At 48.9% G+C, this 18,739-nt stretch overlaps 1 protein-coding gene across 1 annotated transcript in view; it reads right to left on the reverse strand.

Moving 5' to 3' along the window:
* The window catches only part of Npc1l1 (NPC1 like intracellular cholesterol transporter 1), a 19,481-nt gene extending 4,912 nt beyond the window's left edge, over positions 1-14,569 (reverse strand). The window contains exons 1-14 of the mRNA XM_021177724.2: positions 14,400-14,569; positions 12,171-13,699; positions 9,564-9,664; positions 9,057-9,229; positions 8,710-8,838; positions 8,069-8,251; positions 7,250-7,364; positions 6,954-7,081; positions 6,305-6,442; positions 5,988-6,077; positions 2,662-2,852; positions 2,344-2,471; positions 1,835-1,961; positions 1,602-1,657 (exon numbers count right to left, since the gene is read on the reverse strand). Of these exons, the coding sequence (XP_021033383.1) occupies positions 1,602-1,657; positions 1,835-1,961; positions 2,344-2,471; positions 2,662-2,852; positions 5,988-6,077; positions 6,305-6,442; positions 6,954-7,081; positions 7,250-7,364; positions 8,069-8,251; positions 8,710-8,838; positions 9,057-9,229; positions 9,564-9,664; positions 12,171-13,699; positions 14,400-14,450 (3,139 nt within the window). The 5' untranslated portion in view covers positions 14,451-14,569. The remainder of the gene's footprint in view (positions 1-1,601; positions 1,658-1,834; positions 1,962-2,343; positions 2,472-2,661; positions 2,853-5,987; positions 6,078-6,304; positions 6,443-6,953; positions 7,082-7,249; positions 7,365-8,068; positions 8,252-8,709; positions 8,839-9,056; positions 9,230-9,563; positions 9,665-12,170; positions 13,700-14,399) is intronic.
* Positions 14,570-18,739: the final 4,170 nt, after the last annotated feature.

Below are 18,739 nucleotides of genomic sequence, written 5' to 3' on the forward strand. Positions count from 1 at the left end.
AAAAGAAAAGAAAAAAAACCTAAACTAAAGTACTAAAATATCTCCCTGGTGAAACCAAATCCTTCTATGTGTGCTTTCAAAATATGCACTGGATTTTAACCAAAAATTGAGCCTACTTTTTTGTTGGAGTGTGTTGTTTCATATTTGTGGTCCCAGTACTTGGGGAAGCTGGAGATTCAGGAGTTCAGCACTACATAGAAAGTTCTAGACTAGTGTGGGCTACATGAGACTCTGTCTCAAAAAAATTAATTTTCAGTTTGCCTATTCCTGTGGGAACAGACTATAAAGGAAGACAGGCAAACAAAAATGACTGAATTATTAAAGCTGTAACTTTGGGATTCTGCCTGTAAGTACAATAAACAACAACTGTGAATTGTGTTCAGCAGTGTTGCATCCACTAAAGAAAGGAGAGCTAGGCACGCACAGGGGAAACAAAGACAGATGAGAAATAGTCGCCAATGCATAATCCAGTTGCTCACATCCAGAAGGATGGTCATCCTCGTGCTGAGATATGGTCTGGCATGGCTCAGGCAAGGGGTGGGCATGGATAGCCATCTCCTGATAATGCTGATACTATTAGAGGAGAGAAGGGAGCTCTCATTTTGAAAAGCGCTGCTGCCGGGCAGTGGTGGCACATGCCTTTAATCCCAGCACTTGGGAGGCAGAGGCTGATGGATTTCTGAGTTCGAGGCCAGCCTGGTCTACAGAGTGAGTTCCAGGACAGCCAGGGCTACACAGAGAAACCCTATCTCGAAAAACCAAAAGAATAAAAAAAAATAAAAAAATTTAAAAAGAAAGAAAAAAGAAAAGCGCTGCTGTGGGATACTTAGGGCCATGACGGATGCAGACCTGCCCTCCAAGAAACAATCCATTCCTCTGTCTGCCATTCCCCAATCCCTTTTGACCACATGCCTCTGTTGCCTAGGCTAAGGTGGGGTGACTTCTTGGAAGATAGTTCTTGGAACTTCATAGAAGAATTAGCTTGGAGGGTGGACTAGGTGTGCTGCCATCAGTTTACAGCCAGTGATTCCAACTTGGAGTTATTTAGGTAAAAAACTGAACTCATCCAAAGCACCCAGGCCCATCTTGCCAGCTCCTCCAGGGCACTCATAGTGGTGTGCACAGATCTAACGACAGCTGGCTCCCTCCATGCAGATGGCTGGTTGGTTCTGCTGCCTGCTGGATTAAGCTCCTCCCTACCTGTCAGAGTCACTCCCTAGTTACTGTTGATGCCTCTTGGGATTCCATTACACAAAGGCATCCTACTTCATTTAGCCAGAAGCTGCTGCTGACATCGACATATGATACACACAAGAGTGAATATGTATTGAAGTGGGTGGCTCTCAATAATGACGTCAGCTGTTACAAAGGCTGCCACACATTTCACAGTGGCAATGGACTTGGGGTGAAACAATGGGTGAAGTCTTAGCTCGTGGAGTTGAGAAGGAGAACCCGTGCTTACAGGCCCAGGACAATTATACACCTACGCTCACACCCTGCTAACACACACACACACGTCAGCCACATGCATGGGTGCTCTTGGAGGACTCTAAAACAGCTGACTGACTTGAGATCTCCTCCCCAAACCATATCACACTTACCTATAATCTGGCCATCTGAGCTCAAATTCACAGAGGTTCTATACGCTGCTAGACCCCTGCAAAGAGGAGGACAGAGTAGAGGCTTAGAGAGGATGAGACCTTGTCCTGTCAGTCCACTCACTCACTGTGCCCCAGAAAGGGCTTGACTAGGCACTCTTGCCTCCTCTGTGTCTACCATTTCTGGAACCCACTAGTCTCCCCAGTCTCCAGCAAGAGTCACCCTCGGAACCTACCCTTTAGGACATCTGATGTTGGGTGTATCATTCAGGAACCAGGGCAGGTACTTATGAAACTGTTCTGCTGTGGGTCTCACAGGACCCAGAGTGCGGTTCATGCAGTTTTTGAGACAGTTGAAGGAAGCTGCAGAGAGGGAGGACTCTGGGCAGTGACACACTAGGCAAGGCAGCTCCTGTCCTAACTCCCATTCTGTGCCCAAATCTAAAGTCCCCAGTTCTAAGAGGTTTACACCTGTCACCCCCAGTTGTCTCCCACACTTGTTAAACACAGCAGCTCCATATGCAGGGCCATAGTTCCACTTCCAACTCCATAGCCCACTGCCCACAACCAACATGTTCTGCAAACAAAGGTGTAATACTCCAGGAGACACTGCTAGTGTGAATGCCTAAGCCCTAAACCGCCCGGACCCTATGGGTTTGATGGGAGACTGAGAGCCTTTCTTTTCTCCTGCCTCAGTTTCCCTAAGCTGTAATGGGCAGTGAGCCTCCTGTAGCCCCAAACTTACTATCCGTTGAGGGACAGAACTCATCTTTATGGGGGCCACGGGTATAAATGCGGCAGCAGGAGGAGGATGGGGTCAGCCAGTCGATGAAGTCATCTACCCAGGAGGATGCAGCAATAGCCACATAAGACCTGAGGCCAGACAGTGGAGAGGAGGAGGTGGAGCCAATGAGTCTGCTGGGGACTCCTTCCTGACCCTTGAACTGGAGCCTCCTCTGGCTTTGTTAGCTGCAAAGGCAGAGCATGCAGGAAGAGAGAACAGGAGTGGAGAGAGAAAGCAGAGAAGGAACAAGCCAGGGTGTTGGGGAGACCAACCACTTACTGGTTAGGGAATTCACTGGCATACTGGATTTTCTGGGTTAGGGAGAAGCTCTCACAACCCGCACTAGAGCAAATGGCGTTCATGCCTGCCTCGAGGGAGAAGTTGTAGCCTGAGGTGGTGTCAAAGTACACTGGAGGCCCCACTTCCAAGTACCGGTTCAGAAAGAGGAAGTAGTCTATCAGGTAGGAATCCTGGGAAAGAAGAGGATCTGTGAGTGTAGGAATATCCACAGTGGGCCTGTCCCAGGTCAGAGCACAGTCTCAGAAGTCCATGCAGATGTACCTGTAAGCAGAAGACACACTCAGAGGTACACAAGGTAGACGAGATGCTCGGCGGCAGACTCAGGGACACACTCAGATACACGTGCTCAGAACACTCAGAGACACATGCTCAGAAACCTACTCAGAAATGTACAGACTATATGTGTACTGTGTACTTCAAGGAACATGCCCAGATACAAACATAAAAGGGCACACCAAGATACACACAGAGAGGCCCCAGGCGACGCCAATAGGCCTACAGATGCACTGTAAGAATTTCAGAAAAGAGCCAGGCCTGGTGGCGCATGCCTTTAATTCCAGCACTCGGGAGGCAGAGTCAGGCGGATTTCTGAGTTCAAGGCCAGTCTGGTCTACAGAGTGAGTTCCAGGACAGCCAGGGCTACACAGAGAAACCCTGTCTCGGAAGCAGTAGCCAAAACTCCCCCAAATCGATGAAAGAGAGGCACGAATATCAACCTTAAAGGAATTCCTGGGAGGTCTAAAAGGACAAACTCAAACCTTGACCAAGGCACACTGTAGTACAGCTGTCAAAAGCCAACCTCAAAGAGCTCTGGGGACAACACACAAAAAATGGTTTGTCACAAAGGACTGACACAGCTGCTTCCACCTTTCCCATCTGCCCTTGGAGACTGCGGTTCATGTATTCAAAGTACTAAAGGGAAGAAAAAACCTTATTTACAGCAAAACTATCCTTCAGAGAGGAGGGCTCAGGGTGCATCTCAGTGGTAAGAGTGCATGCTTAGCATGTGGAAAGCCAGTGGCTCAGACCTAGTGCGGTGGCACACACCTTTGGTCCCAGGACTTGAGAGGCAGAGCCAGGCGATGTCTGTGGGCTCAAGGCCAGTCTGATCTACATGTGAGTACACAGTGAGGCAGGGCTACATAGTGAGACCCTGTCTCAAAAAAAAAAAAAAATTAAAAATTTGGAGATGTGGTTCTTAGAAGAAATTAAAGAAAAAAATGAAAAAAAAATATCGTGTGTCCATGGGCTGGATGACAAATATTGTGACGGTATCAGTACTATCAAAGCAAAGCCATCTGCAGATTCAGTGCAATTCCTGCATAAATGCCAAGGATGATTTTTGAAGGAATCTAAAAATGTCAAGCTAAAATTCAAGTGCAATCTCACAAGAACTCAAATAGCCCAAGAGAAATAGACAAAGAACAAATTTGCAAGTCTCACATTTTCTGGTTTGCAACTTGGTACTGAATCAAAGCAGGGCCCTGCTGACATGGGAGCCGGCATGAAGATCAATGGAGCAGAATAAAGAGTCATGCACAGACATGCTTGAATGACCTCTGGCAGGGCTGCCAAACCATCGGATAGAGGAGAGCTGTACTTCTTAGTACAGTCCTGGGAAAGCTGGATGGAATTAAAATTTGTCCACTTTCATAACATCATATATAAAGGTCAACTCAAAGTGGCGTGGTGATGCACACCTATAATCCCAGCACTCGGAGGCAGAGGCAGACGGATCTCTGAGCTCAAGGCCAGCCTGGTCTACAGAGTGAGTTCCAGGACAGCCAGGGCTACACAGACAAACCCTATTTCAAAAAACAAATGAGCAAATCTCAAATGAATCAAAGACTTAAACAGAAGTTCTAAGGTCATAAAAAAAAAACCTTAATAGAAACCAGACAAACTTAATAACTTTCTGTTTATCAATTATGTCTTTAATATGCCGTCAAATTCAGACAATAAAAGAGAAAAAGAATCCATGGATATGTTTAAATATGTGGCATACCAAGGCACACCACCACTAGAATAACAGAGCAGCCCACAGAAAAAGAAAACCATTTGATAATCAGGTCTCTGAGAAGACACCAACCTCCAGAATCCACAGGGAACTCTCCAAGGCTCAGCAACAACAAAAAGCCAATTAAAAAACTGAGCAAAGTCCTCAGCACATTTCTTCTTAAATAAGATATATAGTGATCAACATGTACATGAAAAGGTATGTAACATTTCTAATTGTTGAAAATGTAAATTGAGGGGGCTGGAGAGATGGCTCAGTAGTTAAGAGCACTGGCTGCTCTTCCAAAGGTCCTGAGTTCAAATCCCAGCATCCACATGGTGGCTCACAACCACTTGTAATGAGATCTGACGCCCTCTTCTGGGGTGTCTGAAGTCAGCTACAGTGTACTTACATATAATAAATAAATAAATCTTTAAAAAGAAAATGCAAATCGAAACTATAAAGTCAGACGGCAGTGTTGCTAGGACTCTCAAGAGATCGAAACAAGACAACAGTGGCATCAGTGGCATCCAGACCAGCCTGGGCTGCCTAGTGAGACCCAGTCTCAACAAAAGCAAAACAGAACCAAACAGCCCACCAGTCCGAACAGATAGGTACTACTTCATACCCTGCACCATAACTTTTGGGTTTTATTAAACAAAATAGAAGACCAACAAGGGGTATGCCTTTATGGCTAATCGGTTAAGCACATTCCCAACAAATGGGAGATCCCAGATTTGACTCCCCTACACCAAAATAAATAAATAAATAAATAAATAAATAAATAAATAAATAAAACACAGAAAAATAACAAGTGCTGAGGTTGGAGAGTTGGCTCAGCAGAATGCCCGGGTTCAGTTCCCAGCACCCACAGGGTGGCTCACAGCCATCTGTAATTCCAGTCCCGGGGGATCTGACATCCTCCTTGTGACTTCTGCAGGCACTAGGCACCCACATGGCACAAAAACATATACGCAGACAAAACACTCGTACAGATAAAGTAATAAATCCAAAACCAGCTATTGGTGAGGAACTGACATAGAAGGAAGTGGCGCCCCACCCTGTGTGAATGGCCATGTGGATAGGCCTCCAGCACAGGACATCTACTGTGGCCCTGAGCCAGCACTCAGCGCTAGCACTTACAAACATGGATGTGCTTTCTCTCTCACGGTCCACTTAGAGCAACTCTGCATGGGGCCAAGCCTTGCGCTATGTCCCCCTCTTAAGCTCTACCACCACCACCACCGCTCCACCTATTGGGCACTGCTGCCCCTCCCAGGACAAAGGGCTGAGAAGAGGTCAGGCTCACCTTGGGCAGAGCCAGCTCCTGGTCCAGCCCCACGCTGATGTTGCACATTAAGTAGAGGTTTGCTCCAAACAGGACCAGAAAGAGCAGCAGCTGAGGGAAAAACTGGCACGTGAGAACCTCTCCCCAAACAGCCTTCATCTTCCCTCAAACTTGAATGGCTTTGTTGGGCATCCTGGGAAACGTCCTAGAGTTGGACAGGCTCAAGCTCTAGCTCCAAGTATCTGCTCTGGGCCTGGGCAGCCTCCCATGCCACCATGCTCCGCCCGGTCTCCCTCCCAAAGTGGTACAAGAGTGGAAGAGCCCTTCAGCCCACGTACCACAACAGGGCGGATGAATCTGTGCAGCAGGAAGGGAGTGTATATCTTGCGGAAGAAGCAGAGTAAGAGGCCTTCTTTTTGTTTCGGTGGGGGCAGATTTCGGCTTGAAAAGCAGCACACGACGTCGGGGCGAGAGGCCTAGAGAATGACAGGCGCTCAAGACTGGGTCCAAGGCAGACTACAGGATCCACCTCATCCAAGGAAACCCAGAAGATTTTGTATGAGTGGTCTAACTGTATGGACACCTGCATGCCAGAAGAGGGCATCAGATCCCAGTATGGATGGTGAGCCACCATGTGGTTGCTGGAGCCATCTCTCCAGCCCCCACCGCAGTTTTTGTTGCTTTTACTTCCTGTCTTAATCAAATACTGAATTTTCCGTCATCAAAAAATTTATGTTAACTTTTTATTTACAATTTATTTTGTAAACTTTACATACTTTTAGGGGGGGTTGATGATGTTGCCACAAATAACTAAAAAGAAATTCTCTTTCTATAGGAAATTGGTGAGCACAGAGCCCCAAACATTCTCTCTCAGAATACTGTCCCTGCCTCCCATCAAACTCTCCTGGCTACCTCTGTGCCACATCTTCCAGAGAGTATAGGGACACTGGCAGGGTAAGTCCTTTGCCCTGGCCCAGTTGTCCTTACCTCCTGCCTCTTGCTATCCAGGGAGAGCAGGGCCACAAAGGCGGTCATCTGGAGCAGGAAGTCGAAGATGATCGCTAAGCCAGAGGTCAAGGCAAAGGTCCTCACAGCTGGCATGGAGGTCAGGGCCCCTGTCGAGGGAACAGGGTCTGTCGGGCATCTGTTCTGGCATCATGGGCCACATGCCAACACAGACAGCTTAAAGCAGGGAACACCCACTGCCTTCTGAAAGCCTGGGCTCCCTCTTAGAATAACCTAGCAAATCCCATCCCAGGTGGAAAAGGACAGCCCTTGCTCACCTAGAAAGAAGCAGATGGCCTCAGAGAGGCTGCACAGCAGCATGCTGGGGGCCACACTACCCAGGGTGCGGCCAATGTGAGCCTCTCGCTGCTCCCCGGGCATCCTAGGCAGCCTCTGCATGGGCAAAGAGACAGAGTACACGGGGTGTGCCAAAGTCGCCAAACTTTATGTATATGAGTACACTGTAGCTGTTTCCATATACACCAGAAGAGGGCATCACATCCCTTTACAGATGGTTGTGAGCCACCATGTAGTCACTGGGAATTGAACTCAGAACCTTTGGAAGAGCAGTCAGTGCTCTTAACCGCTGAGCCATTTCTCCAGCCCAAGGTCACCAAACTTTAAAGGTCAGCAATGGGGTGGTTAAGGTTTAGATTCCTGGCCAAATCTGAGGAACTTCCAGACCTTCTGGGGACAGAAGAGCCTACTAACAGCTCACAGCCACGCTCTCTGCTTCTATGCTGGGGTGTAAAGAACCACCTGGTGTGCTCTAGATGTGGAAACGACCAAGTGTTCATGTCATGCCAAGTGTTTGGCAGCAAAGAGAGACTATCTGGACTCTGGCTTGTGCTTGTACCATAGAATGCCATCCCGGGTAACGTAAAGGCAGGAAAGAGGTACCTCTAATCCATTACAAAGCTTACTGGATGTTGTATGGGTTTAACTGGAAGCAAGTTCAAGATGGCTCAATGAGTGTGAATGGATTTGTGCCAGCCCAGGCTATTTCCTACCCGTATAAATCTACCAGAATCCCAGTGAGTCTGTGCAGAGCTTTGTCTAATGAGGATGTTGAGTATGAAGAACCCCTCCCTTCTTACCTGGTACTCAAGAACAAAGATGAAGATGTTGTCAGCTCCCACAGCCAGCACCAGGAAAGGTACCACTTGAATGATGACCAGAGAGGAGGGGACACCCAGGTAGGAGTAGAAGCCCATGGCAGCCACGACTGCTCCCAGCACAACAGCCACCCCACCTAGGCCCAGAGTAGCCTTGGACTCCACCTGCAATTCAGTGAGGAGGGCTGGCTACCAGGACACCTGCCTAGACCCTCTGTACTCTCCAGAGTGGCTGAGGAGTGGGCAGGCATCATTGGTGCTCACACACCACCCACCTCAATGAAGAACCCACATCTAAGTCTCTATGCTAAACCATGCTCTCAGGGGCAAGCCCATGGCACCAAAGAATGCAGGGGTGCCTGGCTGCACCTTCCCAGAACTGCACTACATGGCCTTTTAAATGGTAGCTTTGCATGTAGACAGTCAGAATATATTAGAGAGCAGGAAGAAAGCCTTGAGCCTTTCAACATAGAACACACCCGAGAAATAATACCCTTCAAGGGATTCCATCTGGATGTGTCCAACTTGCTATTTTAATGTGCCCACACTCGGGAAGCTTTGAAAAGCCTTCTGGAGGTGTCCTAGGCTCTGAGTCACTCTCACTGTGTCCCTCTCGCTCTCACCGCAACTCGGCTCCATCTGGAGTAGCTGCCCAGGGCCAGGGAGATGTACAGAAAGACGATAAGGTAGCTGATGGCAAAGACAGGCAGGTCCTGGATGGTAGTGCGATTGATCTCGTCTTCCAGAGAACGCTGCAAGCACACAGCCAGCTCACTGACCACATACTGAGTGGCCACACACTCTGGGGATGAACTGCAGGAGCCTCTAACACAAGTGCCACAGCTAGGCACAGGTGTTCACTGCCCGGGGCCACTCAGGAACAAGTAGAGCCAGTTTGTGGATTTGACTGGAATAGACCCACACCATTAGGGATTGCAAGCATAGAACCAGGGGCTCTGCAGGGCCCTACCTCAGCTGAGAACGCAATCTGGAACTTGTCAGCTGTGCTTCTCTGGAAGGATTGCATTTCCTTCAAGAAAGCCTCCTCCCAGAGCTTGGCGTAGGCCATGCGGGGATCCTCAGCGGGGTAGTTATTGACAGAGAAGGTTATGACCAGGGCTTCTGCCTCTGAGTAGTCCGTCCCTGGGAAGAGAAACCCTGAGCCTCCCTCCTGTTGAACCCTTTCCCCTCCTCCCCTCAGGGTGTAACCTTCTCCCATTCCTGTCCCTCTATTGCTTCCTCACTCCAATAACAGCCTTATCCCATGCTTCATTTCCCTTTCCCAGCCAAAGGCACAAAACCAGAGTTTCTGGGTAGCATTGAGAGATGAGAGCAGTGAGGTAGGAAGCATTGTCTGTGGCCCCCTTACGCCAGGCCCCCAGATCCTGGATATACTCACCATGGCTTCTCCCTCCTCCTACTTAGTATCTCTGTGCTAAAATTATCCCTTCAGTAGCCCCCCAGCTACCTCACTTACCTTGGTACCCCCCAACAGCAAGGAAGGGGAAGACAGGCGCCCCGTAGTCAGCTATGCAGCTCAGGGCCAGGGCTGTGCCATCTTTGTACGTGAGAGGGGCACTAGAGGGAAACCACAAAGGGAAAGAACCTTTCCTGGCCCTGCCTGGACTCTTTGGCCCCTCCCTACCCCAGGTCCTCTCCCCGCTATTGGAGGAGTAGTGTCTCCACACTACCAGGCCCAGAGAGTTCAAAATGACCATCTTCTCACAAGGTAGTCTCAGATGGTCCCTTGGTCCACTGAATGTGGTTCCCTTGGGCAGGTAATGCTTCCTATGCCCCCTCACATAGCCAAACCTTCCAGACCTGCCATTATCCCAGTTCCAAATGAGCATCACCATTAAGTGATGAGCTCAGAATTGAGCCATGCCCATCTCCCTCACAGGTCTCAATGCTGTTCTTCACTTTCCCCCTCCCAGAGCTTGAATCACCCCTAAATGTTGAGTTGAGCCCTGGAGCTCACAGACAGCTACCCAGAGAATGCCCTTGGATAGGGGCCTGTGCCCTTCAACTAAACCCTTTCTACAGAGCACACCTCTGTGGAGACTGAATAGAATACCAACACCAAGCTCCTTATACACATTCTGAGGTCTGAACAAGTGAGTATATTGATCAACAGAGCCGTCAAAGAGAGCTGGATTCCTGTGTGGCCTTGCGTGTCTTACCATACCACTCTGAGCCTCAGGTTTCCAGTCTATGGAATTAACATAACTGACTCACCAGGAGTCAGGAGCATCCAAAATCAAAATAAAGATAGTACAAGCCAAGTATAATGGCTTAGGCTTGTAGCCACAGCCCTCAGGAGGCCAAGGCAAGGGCGTGAATTTGAGGACCGTCTCAAATAGTGTGACTCTGTCTAAAAACAACATAAAAGCAACAAAAACAAAAGCCACACTGTAGGGCTGGAGAGATGGCTCAGAGGTTAAGAGCACTGACTGCTCTTCTAGAGGTCCTGAGTTCAATTCCCAGCAACCACACAGTGGCTCACAACCATCTGTAATGGGATCTGATGTACTCTCCTGGTGTGTCTCAAGACAGGTACAGTGTACCTGTATAAATAAAAATAAATAATATTTTTTAAATTGTCTTTTGCGTGGCTGATCCCCGATGCCTCTCCACAGCCCTTCTCTGCTGTCCGATCTGATCTAGGGGAAGCATGGACACTCTTGGAAGTAGCTTGCACTGGAGACTCAGATGGGGATAGACAGCCAGTAGCAGTGAGAGCCAGCAAAAGCTTTCTGCTCTCATCTGATGGCTCTAAAGGCTATGATGGATCTAAAGACTATGAAGCCTGGGGCCTGCAGGGTCAAAACTGTTTTCATAAGAACACTCAGCTATGGTTACCTGCTGTAACCCTCGCCTGCTCTAGAGTGGACAAGGCCATTTGGGGCACTTCACTCTCCATGATGTTCTCCAGGAGCCTCCTCTACCTCTGGCCCTCTCACCAACCTTCCCTCCGTCTGATGAGCTCACTGGCATCCTGTTTGTGCCAGCCAAAATGGACAAAGCCAGAAGCAGAACCTCAACAGCATAAGGTTGTAGACAAAACTGTGCTGATGCCTGGGACCAGAGACTAACCACAGTTTGAGAACACGGGTACATACACCATTGCTGCTACTTCTACTTTCAATGGGTTCCAGAGGCCAAATATCTACTATGTAATGTCACGGCCAATGTGGCAACTCATGAAACAGATCCAGAGCCATGGCTTCCCGCCGGAGGTGGAGGAGCAGGATGATGGCACGCAGCCCATGTCTTGTGCCCAGGAGAGTGGGATGGGCTGTCACCCTGCAGCCTGTGCTGCTAGGATCAATGTGTAGATGCCATTCTTGTAGCTCTTGCCTGCAAGTTTAGCTTGTGTTAAGGCATTTGGGGGGACCATTTAACTTAATTACTGCTAGTTTGGGATGTCTTTGTGAGAGTAGGGTTGGCACCAATGCAGTATGGTAAGCCCAGATGAACATATTTCTAGCCAGTTATGAGGCTACTAAAGTCCCTGCAGACCAAGACACAGAGTCCAGAAAAGGAAGCATCACAAACACAAACACTACCTGAGACATCGCTTTGAGATTTAAACCAAGACTACACGAGGGCAGGAGAGAGGGCACAGACGTTACATGGTATTTCTGCAAAGGGCCAGAGCCCGGTTCCCGGGACCCACCTGGCCGCTATGACTGACCTCAACTCCAGTTCCTGAAAATCTAGCAACTTCCTCCGGCTTCTTCAGCACCAGGCACATATATAAGCAGTGCATATACATACGCACAAGCAAAATATTCATTCATGTGAAGTTAAAGTAATTCTAAAAATTATTAAGTTGATACCAGGAGCATCATGGATGGAAAGATCATATGGATTGGAGCTGGAAAAGACTGGTAGGACAAAATACCTGCAGAGAACAGGCATAAGATGGGAGTGAGCTCCAAGAAGGGACTCAAATAGACTCGGACAGGCCATGGCCCTGATATGTGCACATAAGAGCTGTCCCTGGCTCCCAAGGGTGGAGCTAGGTTCTGGCCTGGTTCCTGGGGCATAGCAGCTCTCGCCTGTTCCCCTCAGATCTACTCACTTGGCACAGTAGAGGAAATGGTCCTTCCAGTCCACCAGGGAGGTCTGGCCATTCAGAGTCTGGTTGGCTGTGAGCAGCAGGAGTGTGCGGTTGTTCTGGAAGTACTGAAGAAGGCTGTTGACACAGCAGTCAGTGAGGCTGGTGTTATGCGGCTTGAGGGGAGCATAACAGATGTCCTGTAGGGAGATGTTGCGCTGTGCCTCATGGGACCACACTTGCAGGTGTCGAAGTCTCTCCTGTAGCTCCAACAGCTCCTGCAGCAAGTCCAGGGACAGGATCCCACTGAAGTTCTTGGGCCCTAGCAGCAGGGAGTCATACTTGTAGCTGGACCTGTTCTTAGCTGTCACAAAAATCTGGTTGGTTCGGAAGAAGGGGCCAAAATGCTCATCATGGAAAGCCTTTTCTTTCCGGGCTTGGCTTTTGGGGGCCGACCACAGTTCCACAGGGTCTGTGGTGAGTTCTATAAAGGTCAGGCCTACTGACAAGGCTATCACAACTATGAAGGACAGTGCCAAGACAGTCAGTGGCCATGAGGCCACCCTTGTGCCCCAGCTCTCGAAGAACCGGCCAAGGACAGTGTGAGGCGAGAACCTGCGCTTACGAGGGAGGTTGGGGGCTTCCTGGGAGCCTGCTGTCTTGTTCTTGTTCCTGTTGGAAACCACTCGGAGATATACAAGGACAGCAGAGAGCAATGCAAAGACAGAAGCAAAGATGATGATGAGAGCCAGCCAGCCTGACATGCTACCCATATAGAAAGAAGGGCGCAAGGCCGGGGGCGGAGGGATGACAGGGCAGGATGCTGCACAGTCCTGGCAGGAACAGGCTGCCGAGTCTTCGCCCTGGGACTCATTGCAGGGTGTGATCTTCCCATTCAGTGGCTGCATCCCATCTGCCAGGGCCTGGTCAGGCTCCAAGAGGTGGAAGGTGATGTCCAGCGGAGCCAGGCCATTCCCTGTGTCTCCTTGGAAGTTGAGCCAGCGCTGAGCATTGCAGAGGGCAGAGCCATACACTCCACACATGCTGCCCACAGCCAGCGAGGCAGCTGCAGGGATGCGCACCCGGCTACAGGACTCATAGGCCTTCTCTGCAAAACTGCGTTGATAAAAGGCCTCATAGGCCACCACGGCAGGAAGCTGTTCAGTGTCCCGCTTAACCACGCGAGTGACATTGATGAAGAGGCTCTGGTCAGGGCTGCAAGTATTATGACAGTGTATGCTCACAAAATTGTCAGAGCATGCCGGGCAGCGTGTAAGGAGGGCCTTGGTGATAGATAGGCTACTGTCTAATGACACCAGCTGCTTGGTAGAGCAACAGGCATAGGTGGTATTGGGGCCTTTGTATAGGCGGGGACAGACGCGCTGGAGAAGAGTCAGGTGGTCACCTGTGACATGGCGGGCTGGGGTATTAGACAAGCACGAGATGTTGGATAGTGATGTGAGGCCTCCAGAGAGCTCTGGGTTCTTCCCACACTCTTCATAAAAGGTGCAGACGCCAGCTTTGTGAATGGGTGTGTAGGGCTCACCCTGGGCCTGCAGAAAGAACCAATAGCATCCATAAGCCCTAAGGCTGGTTGGCACAGTCAGGGACTGTCTGGAGAGTGAGAGGCTAGGAAGTATATGGGAAAGAAAGACAGCAGTAAGGGGCTGGGAGTGCTCGGGAGGCTTGTGGGAGCTCGTGCTATGGTTAGGGTGCCAATGGAGGGGCACTCCCCCAATGGACAGTGAAGGGGCTATTCAGAAAAGGAAGTGACCCAATAGAGTGTGGCTTTAAAGGGTCGTGCTGCAGGGGAGAGGAGGAGATAGCGACCTTTATTGCTGTCAGTTTGAGTCTCCAGGCTGGGCTCTACCCCGCGGTCAGGGTTCCTTGTACAAGAGTCTGTATAAGAGCCCCCCACTCCTACATCCTGCATTGGCAAATGCTATCACCTGAGAGCAAACAAGGATGGTAGCAAAACCTCCTCGCAAGCCCAGAATATTTCAGGTGCTGTTCACTGGGATCCACCTCTAGCACCTGACTTGGTCCCCATTTAACCTCAGACAAAGGCCCCATCCCTTTGCCTCTCTGACCCTCTATCCCTTCAACCCCTTGACCTGGAGACCCCTCCACCAGCACTTATCTTTGGGCATGGGAACCCTCCCACAGCCATGGGACCCTTCCCCATCATCAGGTACCCAGATCACTTTGCCCTAATGGGAGGCACCAGGGAGTAGCCACAAGCAACAGACTCACCGAATTCAGGAGCAGGGCCCAGAGCAGCCATCCCTGCCAGGCAGCTGCCATCCCAGAGCCAGGAAGTGATCAAGGAAAAGCAGGACCAGGCCTTGGAGACAGCCGGGGAAAGCTGAGGACTGGCCCCTGGATTTGCACATTAAGGCAGCCTCCTCCACTTAGTGATAACCCTCGTCTGTCATGGGGCCAATAGGACTGTGCTGTACTGGTTAATAATTTATTTTCTCTTCCCTTACGTCAGATGGTGCCATTCCATCTCCTCCTTCTGAGGTCAACTTCCTAGTGAGGGCACTGGGGTCCCCTCGTTTTTTTGATGCAACTGAAGTCTAATGTGGTAGTTAGAGCCAACCGGGCACGAGATGCAGAGCTGTTCCTCTGCGAGACCAGACACTGGCCTGGCTTTGGCCTTGGAGGCTTCATGGAGCTGCAGAATATCAACACTGTCCTGGACTTGGCCTCCAACCTGCAGTCTAACCCATCGCCTCTTCAGACCAACATCAAGGGTAGGTTCAGACTCAGCTAGCATCCTAGCAACTGAATAGTTGCTATTATAGCACCCAGATAACAGAGACACTCAGCGAGAGTGATTCCATGACAAATGTCCTAACAGGGAACAGGACCAGAGATTCCTTGGATCCCTTCACCCTTCCTCCTCACGCCCATTCTATCCCTTTCTTGGTCCTGGCCCTGGCCTAGTCCTCTGAACAATCTTGGTTAGGGGCTCTGAGTGGCAAGTCCCACCCAACCTGGGCCCAGGTACATGGTTCACCCTCTGCTTCTTTCCAGTAGGAAACTTCCAGTCTTTCCTTGGGCTCTTGCTATCACCAAGACAGGCCAGGACCTTGGCCTCTATTGCCAGGGCTGAATTGCTGATAATTGCTTCAAGGCCACTCATGAAGCTACCTGTTGAGAGAGCTGCAGGGAGGGGCTCCTACTGAGTTCCACCAGTGTCCCAGGGGCTCTGATGGGCTCAGAGGGGAATCAGCCCAAGCTTAGGCAGGGAACAAGAGAGGCTGAGGAGAAGGGCCCAGGGCCACAAAACATCACCTGCTTCCCTTGTTGCTCCCTGGATGCCACCCACTCCTCTTCTTGTCTTGTCCCAAATGTTCTCATTTGATTTCTCCAGATGCAGACCCTGAGACGAGTATCCTAGGACAAATGAAAAGGATTATTTGGAAGATGACTTTGGTGACGACAGAGGGCTGAGCAGACAAAGAACCATGAGATGTGATGATCAAGATGCATTCAAGAATATCACCTGTCCCTGAGACCTCCAGGACATAAGGGGACTCACCCTAGGGGATCCCCACCAGTGGATAAGGGTGTGGCATCGTCCACACCTACAAGTCATTGATTGAGGACATTCCTGGAATAGGAACATTGGTGGTGCACACCTTTAATCTTAGCACTCAGGAGGAAGAGGCAGGCAGTTCAAAGCCAGCCTGGTCTACAGAGCAAGTTTCAGAATAGCCAGGGTGACAGAGTAAAACCCTATCTCAAAAAAAAAAAAAAAAAAATACTGCTGCCACATGAAAACCCCAAGAGCCCCAATGAGCCCTGCCTTCTCCACATCAGTTCTCATGAGGGTTGTCCAGCTGTCCCCAGACCAGACTCCAGAGAGATGGGGTCCAGATCTGTGGTCTGAGCGCTTTTCTGAAGCCCCCCAAAAGCATGAGAAACACACAGTCACACTGGAGGGTCACCTGGTCTCACATCACTGCCTGTGTGGGGGTCCCTGTGGGCCTTGCCAGGGCTCACTAGTTCAGTCACGAACAAGTGACACAAGCATGCATGCTTGCTGTTTTTCCCTTGATTTTAAACTCCATTGCCTTCAATCTCTGATCGCCATGTTTATTTGGAATTGTCATCCATGGAGCAGCAGAGGGGTCTACTCTCCCAGCATTGAAAATCGGGCTGGTTGCCAAGATTTCATGATTATAAATAAGTTCCCCTTTACCCCTTTATGTCTAAGACATGTCCTCCTTCTCCTTCCTCTTCCCCTTCTCTTTCCTCCTCCCCCTCATCTCTCCTCCCCCTCTTCTCTTTTATTTTTGGAATGTGTCTCCTTCAAATGTGTTCCCAGACATGAAACCTATGATTTTAAGTGCATTTATGACTCTGAAGTGCACAGTTAGCAATTTCATCCCTTGGGCTAAATGAGGATTATCAGACAATTATCAGAATCTGTTACTGGTATCTAGCTAAGGGTCAGTCCCAACTCTCACAGGCCAGACATCAGTGACGTCAGCAAGCACAGTGTCTCATCATATATTCACCTGATCATAATAGTGTCTCATCACACTTTTATAATTATGTATTATATTTTCCAGGCTTCACTAACCAAGCAACTGCAGTATGATAAGAAGATACCGCCGGGTTTGTGGAGGGAGGGTTTGGTACCAACGGTTGAACCCTGGACTTGCACGTGGTAAGCCTGTGCTACACCACTAAACTGTACAGCCAGCTATGAGATCTCTTTTTTAATTTGTTTTTATTATTCATACAATTATCTCTGGCTACAGTGTAGTCAGTCTGCAGCCCAGAGCAGCATTTCATACTATGTCAGGGGGCAGCTTGGGGTTGGGGCAAGGCAGTGCCCTGGGTGTGTTTGCTTGGTAGTTCTTCAAGGAAAGCTGTTCAAGCAGGCCCTGGGGGTGTGAAGAGAGTTCACTTAACTGGCTTCTCTGTTCTCCAGCAGCATTCAGAGTTTGGAGGTCTATGTGAAAAGGCAGGGAATGTTATCTCTGCTGACCACTGTGCATATCACAGGCAGCGGCCCTGTGATCTGCTTCCAGACATCTGCATTAAATGCAACGTGCACAGTCGAGGTGCTAACCTAGTCTTGCCCACCTCTTGTGCTTTAGACAGAGAGACTGAATATCTGGAGTTCTCACTTATCTTGTGGTCCCAAAGGATCAGTAAATAATGATTTTTAAAATACGCCATTCAGGAGTGACATCAGGAATTCAGTAAACAAGGAAGTGCTACGATAGTGTCTCTCCATAGAAACACTGATAAAATAAGCTGAGATGTCAGAACAAACTTTGTAGGCACTCAAAAAAAAAAAAAAAAAAAAAAAAAAAATCCATAGCAACCAGGCAAACAAAAAAAAGTTGGCCTGAAAAATTCTAGGGCAGTTTTATCTCACTTTATTCACCTTTGCCTCTTTCTCTTCCCCAGTGTAGTGCCTGCCTCAGCCTTAAAGCAACAGGAGCAGCTGTTTTACAACACAGAGGGAGCTGGGTGGTGGTGGTGGTGGTGGTAGTGGTGGCCTTTAATCCCAGTGCTTGGGGGACGCAGAGGCAGGTGGATCTCTTTGAGTTCAAGGCCAGCCTGGTCTACAGAGTGAGTTCCTGGACAGCCAGTGCTACACAGAGAGACTCTGTCTTGTAAAACAAAACCAACCAACCAAACAAACAAACAAACAAACCACAGAGGGGATTCCCTCCTTCTGTTCAGGGATGATCAAACATTGATCAGCATAAAGATAGGCCACTACTTGGAACTGTACCTGGGGTAGAGTTTAAAGGTAGAGAGCTACAAAGGACCATCTAGCCCAAAGAAGCTAGGCAAGCAGGAAGATGAAAAGCAGCTGTTTGTGTTCTGGAAGAAAAGATGATAGAATCCATCCTTTTAGGATACACTATCACATCTCATCCAGCAGTCACAAAGCATGCAGATTCCCAAGCTCACTAATAAAATGTGGTCTGACCTTCCTTCCATTCTTTCTATATATATAAATATAATTGATATATATATATATATATATATATATATATATATATATATATATATATATATAAACAGAGTTTCTCTGTGTAGGCCTGCCTGCTCTGGAACCTGCTCTGGAGACCAGATTGGCCTGGAACTCCCTGTGTATCCCACAGATGACTCTGAATTTACAGCAATCCTCCTGTCTTAGCCTGAAGGTTGGGATTGCAGGTATGAGCCACCACACCCAGCCTCTTAGTGCACTACTATTTTTTTAATATAACCTAGAATGATAACTTCAAAGGTTAAGAAAGTGAAACCAGACAGGGAGCCTGGGTCCTATAATATAGAGGTTGTACCTAGGGACCTGGCTGTGAGATGACCCAGGGGCCAAGGAAGAGCATAAATATCTTCATAGGGCTTCGTCCTACGCTGCTTCTTTTCTAGACTCTGCCATGTGGTTTTCTTTCCTTTTTTTTTTTAAGTTTTATTTATTTATTATTTGTATGAATAAACTGTAGCTGTCTTCAGACACATCAGAAGAGGGCATCAGATTCCATTACAAATGGTTGTGAGCCACCATGTGGTTGCTGGGAATTGAACTCAGGACCTCTGGAAGAGCAGTCACT

Source organism: Mus caroli, chromosome 11 (genome assembly GCF_900094665.2).
Source record: "Mus caroli chromosome 11, CAROLI_EIJ_v1.1, whole genome shotgun sequence".
NCBI lineage: Eukaryota > Metazoa > Chordata > Mammalia > Rodentia > Muridae > Mus > Mus caroli.